At 36.7% G+C, this 20,441-nt stretch overlaps 1 protein-coding gene across 1 annotated transcript in view; it reads right to left on the bottom strand.

Moving 5' to 3' along the window:
- LOC111140616 (synaptotagmin 16) overlaps nt 1-19,308 on the bottom strand; it is a 101,528-nt gene extending 82,220 nt beyond the window's left edge. Inside the window, exon 1 of the mRNA XM_022492810.1 lies at nt 18,786-19,308. Within this exon, the coding sequence (XP_022348518.1) occupies nt 18,786-19,308 (523 nt within the window). The remainder of the gene's footprint in view (nt 1-18,785) is intronic.
- Between the last annotated feature and the right edge of the window lie 1,133 nt (nt 19,309-20,441).

Raw genomic sequence — 20,441 nt, 5'->3', positions numbered from 1 at the left:
AGGCAGCCTCCAACCAATAGCCAGCATAAAGTTGGGGTCCTCAGTCCTATATCCAAGGAAACCAATTCTGTCAATGACCTAAGAAACTTGGAAGTAGATTTTTCTCCAGTCCAACCTCCAATTGAGAATGCAACCTAACTGATGTTTTGAGTCTTGTGAGACACTGAGCAGAGGACCCAGCTAATTTATGCCTGGATTTCTAACCCATAGAACCTGAAATAATAACTGTGTGTCATTTTAAGCCACTAAGTTTGTGAAAATTTATTATGTAGCAATGGATAACTAATACATATCCCATGCCATTATTTGGGCAATTAAGTGAATCTAAAAGAGGTGAGTTAGAGGAGCGCCTGGTGACTCAGTTGGTTAAACATCGACTCTGGATTTCACCTCAGGTCATGATGTCAGGGTCGTGAGATTAAGCCTCACATCAGGCTCCACAGTGGGCATGGGGCCTGCTTAGGATTCTCTCTCTCCCTCTGCTCCTCCTCCACTCTAAAATAGATAGAAAGAGAGAGAGATAAAAGGATGAGTTAGGGAGATTTTTTAACATCCAGGAGAGGAGCCGTGATATAAATCAGAAGTATCATGAAAAATTGTTTTTCCTGACTTGAAGCAGACGTGCATCCCTAAGCACTGAGAAGCAGGTGTTCATAGCACCTGTGGTGACATAAGGCATATGTGGTGACACAAGGAATCTAGATTCATCCTTGGAACAGGCTTGTAATCAGCGTACAATGTACAGACAGTAGAAAGATCCATGAAAGACACTGACTCCTCTAATAGAGTTCTTGTTTTTTTTGTTTGTGTTCTGTATGGATAGATGTTTTGTGATTTGTCCCATATAAGCGACCACCTGGACCTGCATGTACACAGGTAGGCTAAAGAATGTTGTTTTTGAGAACTTATCCTGTGTGAATAACCTTGGGAGCCTGGTTGTTTGAAATATATTATCTGGCCTCCAGGCCAGAACTGACTCTTCTGTTCTGGATACCAAGAGCTACAAATCTTGTCTCACATCCCCTCCTGCCCCATGCTGGGCTGGCCCCTGAGAATAGAATCTGGGAGGGGAGGCAGTCACACACTGCTCAGGCTCCTTAAAAATATAAACATGATAACATGGAGATGCAGCTTGCTCCAAGTTGCACATAGGCAAACAAATGTTTAATCTCAAGCCCTGTTATTTGCCCTATAATATGGTCCTTATGGAGATGGCCATTTGGAAGTCTCATCTGAGAGGAGGGGGCTCTGCCCAGGCCTCTCTATCAGGACTCCAGCCTGGCCATCTCCTTGGGGCTTCCCCAGCTGATGAGATTGGGCGTGGTAAGTGTCTGATTTGATGTAACTTTGTCTTTTTCTCATTAATTGCCTACTATTACCTTCATCTATGTGTAGATTCCTTTTTTCTTCTGTTTCTATTAGGCTTCTATAGTAATAATAAAGTTTTCTTTCCTTTTTGAAACCGAAATACGGCTGTTGCGAATCATTTGTTCAGAACAGTTTGGCCACCCAACATCTGATCCTCCAGCTTCTGAAATTCTGATCTAAACCACGTTCCCCCCATAATCAGACCATTTTTCTGATAAAGCCTATCTATACCAAGTCCAGGGGTGACATGTGACATAGGTCTGTCCAAACAGCATCACATTTCCCTGATTTCTAGGTGATCGCTAAGGTTTGCCATATAATTCAAGCCAAGCCAAGCCAACCAAATAAAAACCAATTAGTGCTAACCCTGGAATTATTTTTTCAAGTTGCCAGAAATTGGCATTTCTCTTTCTACTGGATTATAACCTAAGAAGATATAAACCTAGAGCTTCTGGCAACCATCTCACTACACACAGAGCCAAAGAATGGAGCCAGCTCTGATAGAAGCAGAGAAAAGACTGGAGATAGGGAAAGAAAAACAAGGTACCAAAGATTAACATTTGAACTTGTGGAGAGAACTCAGGAAACCAGGTTTACTCCCAGATTTATCAATTACTTGAGTTCACTCCCTCTTTTTCTTTGCTTATAAGAAATAGAGGAATTCCCAGTATAACTCGAATTTGGTTCAATTATGAAAATAGCATGGCTTCTGGGACACAAGCAGTATTGCCTCATTGCCATTTTATGGTTCCAAGGACGTTCAGCCTTGCAAAGGGAAGTATCAAGAATCAGAAACAGTGGTTTATATACAAACTAATCTAGCACAGGTTCACATAAAAATACTTGTGTGTCATTATGGGTCTAAATGCAGGAAAAACGTTTTCCAACTTTCCATACCTAAGTTTAGCAGGGGCTACTTTTTATAGTATCAAAACAAAATAAAACCCAGAAAAACCTGAAGTTCTAATTTGGCTTTGAAATAGGCTCTGACAATACAGCCTAAGAAGGTAATGCTTGAAATTTCAACTTTGTGTTTCTTCTACCCCCTCCCTACAAAGAAACTGACTTGTGAGATGATACAAAACTTTTTGAAGTCTTTCCATGAACAAGAAAGTCTCCTACAATAATCTCATACCTGACCTCCTTCAGCAAAAGATATATGAAACATCAGAAAATTTCACAAACAGCAAAACTTCCAGGGTAACTATTGGTCAGTATTACTGATGACCGGATGCTGATAAGCTTGGGCAGAGCCACATTTTACAATCAATCTGCCAACACACTTCTCACCCTACCCCATGGCTTGCCCAACTACTTTCCTTCTGTTGGCAATGCTCTTCTCTTAGATATTTGCATAGTTCATTCCCTTACTTTTTTCACAGCTCTGCTTAATTGCTTGCTTCTTGAAGAGGTCATAGTATATAAGATATAGCACCACCTATATAAAATATAGAACCACCTATATAAAATACAGGTCATTCCATATAAAATATAAGACCATTCTATATAAAATACCACTCACATGATTTATTTTTATCCCCTTAAATAGCTTTATTTTCCTACATGGCACTTATTACCTAGTATGTTACATTTGTTTGCATGGTGAATATCAAATATGGGAAAGACTTAGAAGCTAATTTTATCAGTTTACATCACCTCCAGGAAGTCTCAGGTCACATGCACATTCTAGCTCTTCCATGATTAATATGGACTACTTTGAGACCTATACAACTGCTCGGACAACACTTTAATGACTATATTGGTCAAGGCCTAGTCAGGAAACAATAGGTATTTCAATAGTGGGTATTTAATATAGAGAATTGGTTCTACAGCTATTGGGTATTGAATGAATAGAAAGAAGAACATGGAAATAGCTCAAGAGATTATAACTGCAGGAAGCAGCTACCACCCCTGAAGCTACAGAAACAAAGGGAAGCAGTCAAGGTTATTGAAACTAAAAGCTCAGAGATAAGACCCAAGGATATGAGACTCCAACATCAGCTCTAACACTACCTGCATGCTGCTGGTCATTTAGGATCTAAGAAGAGGAGTTCTACCGAGTTTGGGCTCTGGGATGGAACATTGCCTGGACAGGGTTGTCACCTCTGAGCAGGGTGCCATGAAGCTGGTTCTGGAATGTTGGAAGAAGGTAGAAACTAGAACCCAAACTTCTGGTAGCAGAGTTAAGGGCTCTTCTGGGGTGCCAGTAACAGGAAAAATTAGGAAAAGCAGGAAAAAGCAAGTCCTTTCTCCCTTCCTCCCATTCCAGTATCCCTCCACCACTCCTTTTGGCACAACATAGGAGAATACCCCTGGTCAATGAGAACTATAGTTTGCAGAACTCAAGCCCCAACATCCAAAGCAGGACATAGCAGAATAGATTTGAGCATAGAGACAACATCTTAAGACAAACACAGATCCTAATGTATTTCTCCAATTTTATTTTCTTATGAGAAAAGCCAAATTTCAAATGAAATGTAATAGTGGTTGACTCCTGACTATATTATTATATTGGCTTTTTCTTGTAAGCCTTGTAGACTTTAGAGTATCACAGAGGAACTTCAGGTGGTCCATGAACCCATGAAATTTCATTGTAAAAATGTTTTGATATACCATATGTATGTTTTTGAATAAGGTGTTCATAACTTTTGTTAAAGTTTCAAAGGAACCTGAAAGACCTCTAAAATTTGGCATCACTGCCCATGTTCTCATTCAATGTTTAAACTTGCTACGGAAAACACACACAACTCTTAGGTTCTTTTAGTGGCTTCAGCACACTGTTGGTTATGACTCTCGTGGTTACAGAACCAATCTGAATCATCTCAAGAAAAAGTTGGGGAGGACCAAGGAATCTATTCAAAGGAACTCAACCCTGGAAGAAATCACCTAGTTAAAGGAAGGGGCCCAAAATAGCACTGTCTCCTTCATAAATGCCATCTAAAGAAACTCCAGTATATGTGCTCAAAGATATATTTACATTGCAGAAATATTCATAACAGTGAAAATTTGGAGATAAATTAGATGTCTAAAAGAATGGATAAATTATGATGAATCACTGATTTCTACTCCAGAAAACAATATTGCACTGGAGGTTAACTAGAAAATTTTTTTAAATGGATTAAATTAGATCAACATATGAATAGACAAATGCTATATTATTTAATAGAGTGGACTACCATATATAAAATATGATTAAAGTTAAAATAAACCAAATCTCCATGTGTCTGAATAACTCAAAAGCATAGCATTGAGTGGGAAGTAAAAACAAGTTGTAGAATAACATGCTTAATATCATATAGTTTGTACCACTTAAAACATGCAAAATTATGTTATGTAAAATTTACAGATACAAATACTTGCAACAAAGGAATAAAAACGCACTGGGAGGGGCGCCTGGGTGGCTCAGTGGGTTAAAGCCTCTGCTTTTGGCTCAGGTCATGATCCCAGGGTCCTGGGATCAAGCCCCTCATCGGGCTCTCTGCTCAGCAGGGAGCCTGCTTCCCTTCCTCTCTCTCTGCCGGCCTCTCTGCCTACTTGTGATCTCTGTCTGTCAAATAAATAAATAAAATCTTTAAAAAAAAAAAAAAAAGCACTGGGAATCTTACCCCAAATTTAGATTTGTTTTACTCCTAGTGAAGAGAGAAGAGAAAGAAAACAAAGAGGAGTTCACAGGACATTCTAATTATATCGGTCTTAGATGACTTCTTTAAAATAAATCTGAGTTCAATATGGCAAAACCTTATGATGTGGCCAAGTTAAGTGGTGGATTTGTGGGTGTTATTATATCATGCTATATTTTTCTGTGTTTTGAAATGTTTCATAAATTTAAAAACTAGGAAATGTAAGGGACACTAAAAACTCCATTAGCAGTGGCATAGACCACCCCCTGAGCATAATTTACAGGAGCACAAAGGGAAGAAGAACTCATCATCACAAATCAGAAACTCCATTATAAGGCTCCTTTTCAGAAACAGGACCCTCTCTCCTCAGATGTGGATATCTGACAAGAGTACAGGGAGAGAGAGAAGGGAGATTTACCAAAAAAAGGAGAAGAGAAGAGGGAAGAAGACAGTATCTCTATGGCATTTTAAAAGATGAAAAAAACACACAAACACACAGATAAGAATCTCCCTCTGTAAGAAGGTCAAGATAGTAAATGAAGAAAAGGTCTTATTAAGTTTATAGTTCCTACCTGGTTCTGGCTTTCTCCCAGTTAGGCTAGATAATTGCAAAAGATTCACCTGGTTCTATTACTGTCTCAGTCTCAGGCAAAGGAAGATTCCTGAGTTTTTCTTATTACTGAGCATTTTTATTATCAAGTAATTCCATTATTAAGGAGAAATTTCTGGGAGTGCCTGGGTGGCTCAGTTGTTTGGGGGTCGGTCCCTTGGTTTCAGCTTAGGCCCTGATCTCAGGGTCCTGATACTGAGCCCTGCATTGGGCTCCCTTCTCAGAGGGGAGTCCCCAAGATTTTCTCCCTCAGTCCCTCCTCAACTGCTTGTGTGCACGCATGTTTTCTTTCTCTCTCTCAATCAAATAAATAAATAAATCTTTTTAAAAAGAGAGAAATTTCTGGTGTCTTGGGAATTAGAAAAATGGAACTTAAGCTTATTTGTAGTATAATTTACCTCTAATCCCTCTCTAATCCACTCCTAATGATGGTTAGAATGGGAAAACAGAAAACAGATTTTATTTCCTCATTTTAAACCTATCCTTAAAAGTGTTCAAGTATTCTATTATAATAACATAAGAAATAAAAGTAAAAATTAAATCCACATTTTGACCATTTGTATGTCATATGTTCTAACTTCTGTCCATATAGGATTTTGTCACATGCCAAAAATTTCCTTTAAAAATTACATAAAAATTGCAAAATAACATGGCAAAAAAAAAAAAATCCTTGCCTTCAATGTCAAGCCTCTGAAAACTGTCAACTCCTAGCATGTTCATTAATGCCTATCTTCTCTAAAATATGCAAGTCAATATATCAAGAAAATAAACTTCAAAAAGTTTTTAGAAAACAAATTCTGAAGACTTTGCAGAATACTAATTTTTTTCATGGACAGTTCTAGATAACCAAGGAACATGGTGGCATATGCTATCAAATGAAGTACTAATGAATGAAGACAAATTCAATTAGGGATTGGTATACTTTCAAGAAAGAATTCATGCAATATAAAAGCAAATAAGGGAAAGATGGGATGCAACATTTAATGTGCAGTAACTTGTCCTATTGAAAAGAAATGAAGCTTGTATGATTTATAAATCAATTGCATTATATTGCCTGATACATTTAGTCTCAATTGCCACAGCACTCCTAAGAACGTTGGCCGTGTAAAATACCTCCAATCCATAAAAGCTTGAGACCAACCGACAGCTAATAAAACTATAAGATTTTCCCTTTCATGTTATATTAGCCTCATAATCTGACTGAAAAGTCAAATTGTATCACCATGATTCCAAAGCCTGCTGTTCTATTTTTTCTTTTTTTAATTCATTCCATCTAGCCAAAGAGTGTTTCTAAAGTTCTATATGCCAGGGCACTTGGAACACATTAATTCCATTAGCAGGCTATTTCAGGAAACAGTGAGCATATTTCTTGGAAACAAATACATGTGGTTAAAAAACAGCCTCAAAAAAAAAAAGTATGAGGTGAAAAACTGAAAACAAAGATGATTTTTAAATGCAATTAGAATTCTTTCCCATCACATATCAAAGGTGTCATAACTGCTTCTTGACTGAGAAGCTAGTGTTTTGGAGCTGGGTCTTTAAACCAAAAAACCTATCTTGAGATGACACTATAAGGAGTCTATCTGCCTCTTAATCATAGGCAACTGCTAAATGAAGTGTATCTCTTTTCTCTGTTACATTACTATTGGCAACCAGATCCTTAGTAAGTGCCCAGAAATGTTTCCATGGTTACAAAAAGCATTCAGCATCCCTCTTGTTTTGGGCCAATTTAGCTTAAAATCTATTGTGGAGAAAAAATATGGCACATTAAGGAACATAAAATCAAGATACAATGTTATGAAAAGAATTCAAGGTTAAATGGGAAAAGCAGGCTTGACAAGGCTTTTTAAAAAGTGCATATAAATCACTGATTAAAATGCTGCCTTTTCCTAGTGTATCTCCAAATACATGTTTTCAATAGACTGCACAGCAGCCACATACTGCAGCTGCCTTGATCTGTTGGTGTAAAAGAAAAAATGAGAACATGATGATAATTCTACCAAGCAGGTAGAATCCCCCCCCTAAAAAAAAACCAAGTGTTCAATAGTCATATAGCTAAGAATCCAGTCCCTTATCCTGGTTTCAAAGGGTTCTCAGGGTAGGTAAATACTTTGAGAAAAGAGGAATAAGAGCTTTTGTTCACTGGTTTTAAGGTATCAGAAGCAAATTATTGGGCTATATCACATCAGGAAGAAAGACAAAGATGGAGGCTCCCTAGAAGCAACTCAGTAAAACTGCCCCACCTATAAAGTCATGAGTAAATTGGACCAGTGGGACTGTCTCATTCTAGATCTCTGCTGCATTCCCCACTCCCTCTGCCACCAACAGCCAGGATGTTAAAAACATTTGTACATCTTCTGGAACATATTAAACAAATCGTATAAACTTTTCAGTAATCAGAAGGAGAGGCCCATGGCTTATACTTGTGTATACTTATCCATTCCCTATAGTGCTTTGTACATGGTAGACAGTCAATAAACATTTGATTAAGTGAGAACAACCACTACACAAAACCTCTCATTTTAGAGAAATATTTCTCCCCATAACAATCTATAGATACATATCTCCCTTTACCATTTTCTATTGCTCTTATTTTCACTGTGAAATGGAGAGAAGTAGATTAGATTTAGTCATAATGTTGTTAAGGACTAATTTAAATACTTGCACTTTCAGGAAGATGAAATAGCTGTACTTTTCTCTATTCTTCCCCTGAGTACAACCAAAAATCCTAGACACTATATATGATACAAAGGTAAGCAGACCAAAGGTACAGAGAAGATGGCAGACTGTCCAGGGACCATGAAATTCAAGGAACAATACGGTGGTGAGCTTTCTGGGCTCTTTTGCCACACATACCCCAGAGTGAAGCTGAAGAAACTGGCAATCCAGAAATTCCAACAAACACAGACAACAAAGGCCCCAAGGAAAGCCTACTCTCTTTATGCAAAGGGCCAAGGAAGGGGCAGTCTAGCAAAACAGAAAACTTTTAGACGATAAATGTTCTACTCTAGACAAACATAGACAAACAGCACAGAGAAAAACAAACAAACAAACAAACTGTTCTCTATGCCAGCCAAATCCAGATGAGGAGACTAGAATTCCATCCTCACCAAGATGTAATGAGGCACCCCAGGCCCCCACCAGAGGATGCCAGAGAAGGCAAAGTGGGGATCCAGGACTTTCATTTTTGATAGACAATAATGATCATCCTCCACTTCTGCAGTGTTAGAATAGGCCACACAAGAAACCTGGACCCCCACCTGAAAGTATTGAGACATTCCTCCCCCTCCCAACTTGGATGGTATCAGAGGATCTCTAGTGGAGACAGAACTTTCACCATCACCTAACAGTAATAAGGCTACCCTCAACTCAGTATTAGTGGAAACCACATGGAAAGATAGAACTCCCATCCCAACCCAACGTTAATGAGGACCATCCTTTCAAGAAGGAAACCTGGACTTCTGCTTCCATTGTAATAAGCCAATGCACTATTGCTCTGTCAGAGCCCTGAGAGGACTCTAACAGAGTCTCTGAGATGCCTTTTGGATGACAACTATTTCTCTATTTTCATATTGTTTTAGACACTATATCTTCTTATAAGTTACTACAGTAGCTCCCTAACATAAATTCTTTCTCCCAAATTAGCTTCCAAACTGATGCTAGAGTTATCCTAAAACAAGGCTCCATTGGTGTAACTCAGGCTTATGATATTTTTGAGATTCCAACTGCTTACAAAATAAAAGCTAAATCCTTACCACAGAAAAACAAAGACCTTCCCATTTTCAACCTAAGATCTGCCTCATTTTTCCATTCCTGAAAATGTTGGACTCATCCACGTGTCTGTGTTCATGCCATTTCCTCCGAAAGGAATGCCTTTATCCCTCCATTCACTGTTAAATTCTGACTCACGCTCAGAGTTTGCAGTCCTACATCATCTGCTTTATGGAACCTTTTGGGATCACCTCTGGCAAAACCATCTCAGAAGTTACTATATACATAACTGTTGTAACTTTATATAAATTTTTATAGTTCTTATTACATATAACTATCTCTATGGACCTAGGGAACTCATTACAAGAAAACTAATATCTTCTTTTTACATTTATATCCCAGCTCAAACTTGCTACCCAATTAATGAGAATGTCCAATTCAATTTTAGAGTACAGTGTTAAGTGTGTAAGATCTAAGTTCTGGCTTCCACTTAGAATGTAGAACATTGGAAATAATACTCCCACTCTTTAAACAACAACAATAAAGTTTAGGTAATTTGTAAAATGACACATTCTCTTAAACTCATCAGAAACCTGAGGTCATAATGCAACCAACAAATCCAAAAGCTAAAAAAAAAAAGAAAGAAAAGAAAACTTCTTTCAAAGGGATAAAAAAGGACTTGAGCATTTGCTTGCTAGGGGCAGATGATGGATTTATACAAGACATTAAGAACAATTAAGTTAATATTTTCAAAAAATTTCTAAAGGCCAAGTATGGAGCAGCACAAGAGTACAAAACCCAAAGGAGTCACAAATCCAAGGAAAATTGAAGCCCACTTAGAAGCTCTTCTCCACAAAACTCACCTGGTACTCACAAGAAAGACTAGGGGCAGGGCAAGAGTGAAGAAAGTTTCTCTCATAGTATAGTCTAGATGAGGGGAAGAGCAGATGGCTTAGGAAATGTAAGAAGTCTCACTAAGATTCCTCTATTCTGCTCCCATTATGGAACAAAAGCTATAAGCCACTAAGAGGGCAGCAAGTTTTGTCACCCCTAGACTACAGATAAAGATACATTAAGGTGAGTGAACAAAACAAAATAAAAACTTCCACCTCTGGGGGAGGGGCAGAAAGAAGTCTTGGGGTCATACCATTGGGGGGAGAGCAGGATTACTGAGCAGGCTCTAACCCTAGTACATAGGGACATAAGACCTGCCTAAAAGAGGCTGCTCTCTAACAGCAGAAAACAGAAACTTCCAACACAACCACACCACATTAGCAAATACCAAGTAATATATACAGAGATGGGCCCTTCCAGGAAAGGGACAAAAGCCTAAAAAGAGAACCTTTCTGAGGCACAGACAAAAAGAGGAGACTCAAAGTTGAAGATGGAGCAGATTTTGACAAAACTCTGTGAAAAACAGGCCTCTACCCCAAACACAATGTAATAATTGAAAAATCTGAAGTCTATACAGCACTGAGATTAATATAACAACAAAGCCCAAACCCAGATCAAATTCTGACTAAATTACCTCAACTTCCTCCCAGCTTTAGAAAAGGCTAACCTATTTCCAGACAGAAATACTATTTACATTGCCTACCTATCATGTTTGATTTTGAATCAAAAATTATAAGACAAGAAACAAAAATAGAAAGGAAAAATACACTGTCAATAGACAAAGCGATCAAAAAAGCCAAACTCAGGGACGCCTGGGTGGCTCAGTTGGTTGGACGACTGCCTTCGGCTCAGGTCGTGATCCCAGTCCCGGGATCGAGTCCCGCATCGGGCTCCCGGCTCCGCGGGGAGTCTGCTTCTCTCTCTGACCTTCTCCTTGCTCATGATCTCTCTCACTGTCTCTCTCTCAAATAAATAAATAGAATCTTTTTAAAAAAAAAAAAAAAAGCCACACTCAGAGATGACTCAGATGTTGGAACTATCAGATGGGAAATTTAAAATAACTATAATCAATATGTTCAAAGCCATAGTGAGAAAAGGGGAAAACATACATAAACTCGTATGAAATTTCAGCAAAGAAGAATGAAATTATTTTTTAAAAGTCAAGTCAAAATGCCAGAAATAAAAAAATATGTAGCAGAGATGAAGAATGATTTCAGTGGACTTATCATCAGCCTGATACAAAGAAAATATTAGTAAACTTGAAGAATATATGACATTAGATTGTGCTACCTATACTGAAAGGTAAAAAAGAATGAAGGGAAAAGAATACTCAAGAGCTTTGGAATGATATCAAATGGTCTAATATTTGTATAACTGGAATATTAGAGAGATGAGCAAAAGAGAATATATTAGAAGCAATATTTGAAGAGATGGTTGCAAAGAACTTTCCAGAAGTAATGAAACTCATTAAACCACAGATGCAAGAAGGTCAGAGAACACCAAGAAAAATGAATACCAGAACACACACACACACGTACACATGCACACACACACACGTACACATTCACACACACACACCCCTACATACAACTGCTAGAAACCACAAATAAACACAAAATCTTGAATATATCCAGTAGAAAAAAGACACATTACATGCAGAAGAATAAAAGTAAGAATTAGAAAATACCTCTCATATGAAAACTATGCAAGCCATAAGACAGTGAAATGGCAACCTCAAAGTGCTGGGGAAAAAAAATGTGTCAACTCAGAATTCCATACCTTGCTAAAATAGATTCAAAATAAATATTTTTTCAGACAAATAACTAAGATAACTCATTAGCAGCATGTATGCATAGGCCAAAGAGTTTCATAATTAATTTCATAATTTAGCTCATAAATGAGCTAAATATAATTCTTTTTTCATTTTAATCATTTAGAAAGACAACCAACTGTCTCTAGCAAAACAGCATCAATGTATTGAGTATATGTTTTATGTATAAAGGTAAAATATATCACAATAAAATGAAGGACATGAAGGAGGAATTGGGAATACACTGTTGTAGCATCACCAAACAATACATAAAGCAGTAAAATATTATTTCAAGGCAGACTGCAATTAAGAATATATGTTGCAAATCCTAGGATGACCATTTAATATTTTTTTAAAAAAGATAAACTTTTTAATTAAAAAAAGAGATAAATAATGAGCCCAGAGTAGAGATGAAATGGAATCTTAAAAATAAGTCAAAAGAAGACATGAAAAAAATAAGATAAAAGAGACAAAGAATAGATTAAAAAATAGGAAATAATCCAACAAGATGATATTTTAATTAAACAATATCAATAATTACATTAAATATAAAGTTAAGACCAATTAAGATTGAAAATTTCTCAGACTGGATTAAAAAAAAAAGACCCAATTTTATACCATGTATAAGAATCTCAATATAAATATAAAGACAAATTTGAAGTTAATGAATAGGGGCACCTAGGTGGTTCAATTGGCTAAGTATCTGCGTTTGGCTTACATCTTACTCTTGGGATCCTGGGATTGAGCCCCATGTCAGCCTCCCTGCTCAGAGGGGTGTCTGCTTCCTCCTCTGCCCTCCCCGATCTGCTTGTGTTCTCGGTCTCTCTCAAATAAATAAATAAAATTTTTAAATTTTTTTTAAAATATAAAGTTAATGAATAGAAAAGAATATACCATGCCAACACTAATCAAAAGAAATCTGGAGTAGCCATATTAATATCAAAATAGACTTTATGTATTAAAAAAGGTATATAACATAATGAGCAGGGGGTCAATTTATCAAGGAGACACATATTGCTAATATGTGTATGGAATTAACAGCAGGGCTTCAAACTACATGAAGTAAAAACTGATAGAACTAGAAAGAGAAATAATCAAATCCACAAGAAAAATTAGAGACTGCAATACTTTTCTCTCAGTAATCAACAGAACAAAATCAATTGGTAAAATTAGTATTTAAAATAAGTATATAAAAAATCTGAAAAAACAACATCAAAAAACTTGATGTAATTTATAGAACACTGTGCCGAACAACAGCAAAATACAGTCCTTTTCAAGTACACAGAAAATATCCAACAAGTCAGAACATATGCAGAATGATAAAACAAAACAGTTTTAAAAAACCAAAATCATATAAAATATGTGTTTAGACCATAACTGGACTAAGCTAGAAATTGGTTACAGAAAGTTATCTAAAATAGTCCTAATATTTGTAACATAACTAACATACTTTTAAATAAACCATGCATCAAAGAGGAAATAAAAAGGAAACTAGTTTTTAATAGAATGACAACATAATAATTTTGGTTGCAGATAAAAGTCAATGATATTTTTACATACTAGCAAGCAGCAGTTTCAAATTGAAAGTCATGAAAGTACTATTTACAATAGAATCCAAAAAAAGGAAATATTTAGATATAAATCTAACATAATGTCTACAAGACCTTTTGCTAGAAACTACAAAATAAAACACACAGACAAAATCCAAGTACTAAATAAAGCAATATACCATGTTCATGAATTGAAAAACAAAAATTATTAACATGTCATTCTTTCCAAATTGATCTACGGATTCAATATAATTCCAATCAAATTCCCAGCATAATTTTTTAATCAAAAGCATATTCTAAAGCTTATATGGAAAAGTGAATAAATTAGAAAAGTCAAAACAATTTTTTTAATTTATTTGACACAGAGAGAGAGAGAGAGAGAGATCACAAGTAGGCAGAGAGGCAGGCAGAGAGAGGGGGAAGCAGGTTCACCGCTGAGCAGAGAGCCCAATGCAGGGCTCGATCCAGGACCCTGAGATCATGACCGAAGCTGAAAGCAGAGGCTTAACCCACTGAGCCACCCAGGCACCCCCAATTTTTTAAATAATAAAGTTGTGGGGCTCATACTACTTGATTTCAAGAATTATTATACAGCTATAAGAATCAAGACAGTGTGATACTGAAGAATACAAATATAGATTAATGGAAAAATACAGAGTCTAGCAATAGACCACACATATATAGGTAATGTATATCTGACAAAGATACCAAAGCACATAATGGAAAAAGGGTAGTAATTTCTACCAAATGAGGTAGGAAAAGATTGAACATGGACATTGAGGGTGGGAGGGAAACGCCTTACATCATATAAAAAAATTACCTCAAAATGGATCAAAATGGATACCAAAATGGATAGCCCTAAATGTAAAATCTGTAACTCTAAAATTTCTAGAATCAAACAAGAAAAAATCTTTGTGATCCCAGGCTATATGAATATTTCTTAGATACGATAACAAAAGTACAATTTTTTAAAAAAATTGATGAGTTGGATTTTGAGTAATTAAGAATCTGTTTTTTGAGAGACACTGTTAAAAGAATGAAAAGACAAGCCACAAAACTAGAAGAAAATATTTGCAAATCATAGACCAATAGAAAAGACCACAGAAAAGTAACTCATACTCAGAATAAAAACGTAACTTCAAATCTCAAAAATTAAAAAGGCGATTCAAAGGAAGTGGAGATGCAACATGGGGGGTTAAGGGGGTAGGAGAAGAATAAATGAAACAAGATAGGTTCGGGAGGGAGACAAACCATAAGTGACTCTTAATCTCACAAAACAAACTGAGGGTTGCTGGGGGGAGGGGGGTTGGGAGAGGGGGGTGGGGTTATGGACATTGGGGACGGTATGTGCTATGGTGAGTGCTGTGAAGTGTGTAAACCTGGTGATTCACAGACCTGTACCCCTGGGGATAAAAATATATTATATGTTTATAAAAATTAAAAAAAAAAGATTCAATAAAAGTGGACAAAAGACTTGAAGACTTTACTAAAGAAACTACACAGATGATAAATAACTATGTGAAACGATGCTCAATGCCGTTAATTTTGAGGGAAATGCAAATTAAAATCAAAACAAGAGGTTAAAACCTATGAAAGGCCTGAGATTTTTACTTTACTTGCAGAGCAACAAGTTAGCCCGCTACTGTGTTATGGATGTTGGTGGAAGATGAAAGACTTCTGGTCAGAGACAAAGGACAGTTATTCCAGCACAACATACAACGTGAATACCACATTCACATCAGTATCCCACTGTCCATAGTTGGGGATGATACAGAGGCAGACACAGATAGATGTTGTGCATGCAGTGGGTTTATGGCACAGCCAAGGAACGCCAGGCTTGTAAAATCCCTTATCATTTGCAAGCAAATCTGCCTAAGCTTCACCCTGAAGAGACATTATCTTTATTAGACTGAGTGGCAAACACATCTTCTCTCTACTCTGAAGAGAGATGCTATCTCTATCTTCCAAGTTTCTTTGTCATACAAACATCCTTGAAAACACAGTCCAAAATAAAAGGCTATTTGTGGCTTTGCTCATAAGACATACAAAAATGCAAAAGACCAATGGAGAGTTATCTCCTGACATGAGCTTTCATTACACACCTATGAGAATGGCTTTAAAAAAAAAAATTTATTTAAAAAAAAAGCTTCTGATTTCCTTGATGTGTTTTACTATATCTCTACTTTCTATCTAATTGATCTCTGTTCTAATCTTGATTATTTCCCTTCTTGTATGTGATGCTGGCTTAATTTGTTGTTAATTCTCCAGTTCTCTAGGGTGTAAAGAGAGCTGGTAACAGTGTGGAGATTCCTTAAGAAATTGAAAATAGAGCTACCTTATGACCCTGCAATTGCACTACTGGGTATTTACCCCAAAGATACAGATGTAGTGAAAAGAAGGGCCATCTGTACCCCAATGTTTATAGCAGCAATGGCCACGGTCGCCAAACTGTGGAAAGAACCAAGATGCCCTTCAACGGATGAATGGATAAGGAAGATATGGTCCATATACACTATGGAGTATTATGCCTCTATCAGAAAGGATGAATACCCAACTTTTGTAGCAACATGGATGGGACTGGAAGAGATTATGCTGAGTGAAATAAGTAAAACAGAGAGAGTCAATTATCATATGGTTTCACTTACTTGTGGAGCATAAGGAATAACATGGAGGACATTGAGAGATGGAGAGGAGAAGTGAGTTGGGGGAAAATGGACGGGGAGACAAACCTTGAGAGCCTGTGGACTGTACTTTGAGAAACAAACTGAGGGTTTTGGAGGCGACGGGGGGTGAGGGGTTGGGTGGAGCCTGGTGGTATTACGGAGGGCACGTATTGCATGGAGCACTGGGTGTGGTGCATAAACAATGGATTTTGGAACATTAAAATAAATTTTAAAAAATTTATAATAACATTAATGCAAAGTCCTGATGAGGATATGAATGATCAAAAATCTCATACATTACTCTGAGGAATGCAAAATGGTTCTTCAGAAAACTTTTTTTTAATAAATTTATACCTATACCTCCCATATGACCCAGCAATCCCACTCCATGTATTTACTAGTTGAAGTGAAAACTAACATTTACACCGAAGCCTGTTTTGCAAATGTTTATAGCAGCTTTATTTACATTGCTAAAACACGGAAACAGCCCAAGTATTCCTCAATTGATGAACAGATCAACAAACTATGGTACATTCATGCCACGGAATACTACTCAGCAATTAAAAACAAAACAAAACAGTGAACTACTGAAACACACAGCAACACGGATAAATCTTAAATGCATTACTGTAAGTGCATTATAAAAGAAGCCAGACTCAAAAGGCTACCATCTGCGTATTTCCATTTATACAGCATTCCGGAAAAGACAAAATGATAGAGAGAAAATATACCAGCAATTGCCAGGAGCTGGAGGTAGAGAAGAGAAATGAGTACAAAGGGACCTGGGGGAGTTTTTTGAGGTGATGGAACTATTTATACCTCGATCGTGGCAGTGGTTACAAGACTGTGTGTTAAAACTCACAGAACTATATACTAACGGGAATGAATTTTAACACACGTAAATTATACCTTGAAAATGGGGGAGAAAAAAAAAGAAAGAATATATAAAAATTCTAGAATAAGACACCCTGAGCTGTGCCTTTTTCTAAATATGGAACTTGGGAATATTCTCAAACATTCTAAGCATCAGTCTTCTCAACTGTGAGGTGAGAAGAATAGTAGTATCTGCCTCTTAGAGTTGTTAGCTTTCTTTGTTGCTCTTTGTCATTAATTATTATTTGGTGTACTGCTATATATCTAACATTGTGCTTGATGTTAAGGATACAAAAATTAATCTATGGTATGGCCCCTGACTTCCAAGAGGCTACAATCTAGTGAATAAACTTCCCCTGAATAAACAAATGAACACAGTTGTTTTACTGTCACTGGATTAGCACAATTTAAAAAATTTTAAAAACCCAGTATTAAGCAAATATTAAACCAATTTCATGTTACTAATTTTAGATATAGTTCAACTTTAGCAAGAATTTTCTAAAATAGGAATAAAAATTTCAAGTCAAATCTAAAAAATCCTATTGGTTGCCCAGATATTTCTAGAATTATCTCTACAGATAATTTGTAAAGACTTGAAATTGCATGTATTTATAAGTTTATCAGATTCAGAAAGAATATCAGCCTACCCTGTTTTTACCAATTTATTCTAGCATTTCAACATTAATTTAAATAAGAGTACCAAGAAAGTACTATAAAAAGAAAATGAAATCATGTTTCCTCATTTTCTAAGGCTTCATGTATCTGGATGAAATGTTTCCCTAAAAAGATAAAGCTAAGAGGAATCACTGAAAATGGATGAAGAGGCTGTGAAGTATCCCAGAAAAGTCTGCTCCCTCCAAAAAGAAAAGAATTAATGGCTTCAACTTTGTCACATAAAAGATCCAATAATCTTGGTGAAAGACACATTACAACCACACATCACATACACACATTCAGCACCTTTCTTGGTGTATCAGCACCTGTGTCCCCTCAACCACATTCAATGTCCTTGGTTCAGGCTTGAGCATTAGAATCCTAAAAAATTCATGCCAGGACATACTACAGCTACTTTTACAGAGTTGATTACATTTTTACTATATTCAAGATATCTGACAGGATAAAGCTCTAAAGACAGTTTGTTTTAAATGTGTCCTTTCCACTCAAGGCTTAAAGAAAATCAAGCTATTCTTATTTCAAAGATTTCCTATCTACTGTCATCTCACATCACGTCTCAGTGAAACACTGTGAAAAGTGTTCTTGGAGTGTTATCAACTAAAAATTTTGCAACAAGTATGGCTTTTTGCACAGGATTTCACACTGAATAATATAGTAACATCTAGAGACTCCTAACCTAGTGAAAAAAAGAGAACATTTTAAAAGATATTTTAAAAAGCATGACATATGCACAAGGGCTTCTCAAACAGAACATACAGACTTGTTTTCACCATTTTACTTGCTCTGAACAATTGTTCTGAAATATGGGGCCCACAAATGTGGATCTCCCAAAGTTTTGTATGTTGAAAATATTCCTAGGGAGTACATCTCTCAATAAGAAGCTAGTATGTGGAAAGGTATAAGGAGAGAAAAAAAATAATAAACTTCATATGATAACTAAAATAAAAAAATATATAATTAATAGAAATGTCCCTTGGAAGAACCCAGAGAAATGATCACTGGCTACCTTACTTTGCTTTTTTCCATTAACATTTTCTAAAATACCAGAGAACTGATTGTCAAAGCTGTGTTGAAGGTCACTCCTTTGCTTTTCCAGGTGATGTTCTTCCTCAGCAATAGAAGAAAGCACATGTGGTAGCTTTTGGTCATCAAGGGTCTGATTGGGCCACTGGGACATTATGGAACATGAGTCCTTTGCATGTTGCCTAAGTCTGGGGCTTGAACTTTGGGCAGAGTCCTGCAAATCACTATTACAACAGGAGAAATGATCCACTTCAAGAAACAAGGGATTTGCATCCTCTTGACACCAATCATTGCCTTGTTCTTCATCTTCAAAGTAAGCTTCCTGAATATGAATATCATCTAAGTCCTGGTCTAGCTTGTCACTCAATTTAGAGTCTTGTTTGCTTACGTTAACCAGCGAAGCAGATAGCATATCTCCTGCTTGCTGGAGAGCTTCATAAACCCGAGATATCCAGGAAGAGAGAGGCTGGAAGAAGTTCTGAGCATCCTGAGACGCCATGGCCAAAATCATGGCCAGCTAACTGATGTCTACCAGTCCACTTGTTCAGCTCCTTCAGTACTCTGGACTTAATGTGAACTACAGAATAAGCATGATGATAAATTAAATTGGAGGTCTCTTAATGGCTGTGAATAGTTCACTCTCAAAACTTCTCAGCTGAAACAGAGGAAAGAGATACTTATACCTATTACAGTAACAACCTCAGACCCATTACCAGATAACTATAATCAATGTCAAACAACATTCAGGATAAAAAGAGATCACCATTGAAATCTGAAAGTAGCTAAATAAAAATTAGTCTCAATGTAGATCACTTCAATGCCTATTCACCTGCTCAGGCATGTGCAAAACTTCCATTGGCAGTAATGGGCTCTATTCATGTGGACTGAGAGAAGTCTATCCCCACAGACCATATTTAACAGTGTGAAAAGGATAAATGAATCTTCATTAAGAGGCAGTTGGATATGACATTTCAAAATACAAGGAAGGTTGGATGCTTCCTCTACAAACCTGCAGATCCCAGTGAGCAGGCTAATAATCATCTCTGCTTCATGACACAAACATTATCCTTTCAAAGGAAATGTGTGCCTGGAATTAAAAAGCTTTTAGCAGATCTTAAAGTAAGATTTTATATTTTTATGCAATTTCTACAAATCATATCTATTCTTGGGGAGCAAAGAACCACAGAAAAACAGAGCGGCAAATGGAATATGCAGCTTACTGGAGACATGACCCTAGCATCTCGTTGTCTTTGATTGTGTTCCAATCTCCTGATGGCAATCCTCCACAACCTAGAAGACTCCTGAGAGACCCTCCTTCTCCCAAGATTCACAACTTGAAGGAGGCAGCTATAGAGCAACAGAGCACAATGAAGATTCTAGAGCTGAATATCTATACTTTTATACATATACACGTATACAAATATAGACATATATGCATTTGCATTTGTATGTGTATTGTGTGTGAGTGTGAAGATCATATATATATATCTCTTATTGCCCTTACAATGTTCATCAACAGCTCAGGATGAATGCTATAAATGACCAGAGCCTAAATTCACTGCTTGCACTTAACTACCCCACCTCTTTATAGCAATAGCTTCCTTCTGACTCAGTCTACCAACACTCCTATATGTTTCAGCCTTC

This window comes from Enhydra lutris, unplaced genomic scaffold (assembly GCF_002288905.1).
Source record: "Enhydra lutris kenyoni isolate GAN:26980312 unplaced genomic scaffold, ASM228890v2 scaffoldscaffold4, whole genome shotgun sequence".
In the NCBI taxonomy this organism is placed as follows: Eukaryota; Metazoa; Chordata; class Mammalia; order Carnivora; family Mustelidae; genus Enhydra; species Enhydra lutris.
This window is presented reverse-complemented; position numbering and strand designations above follow the sequence as displayed.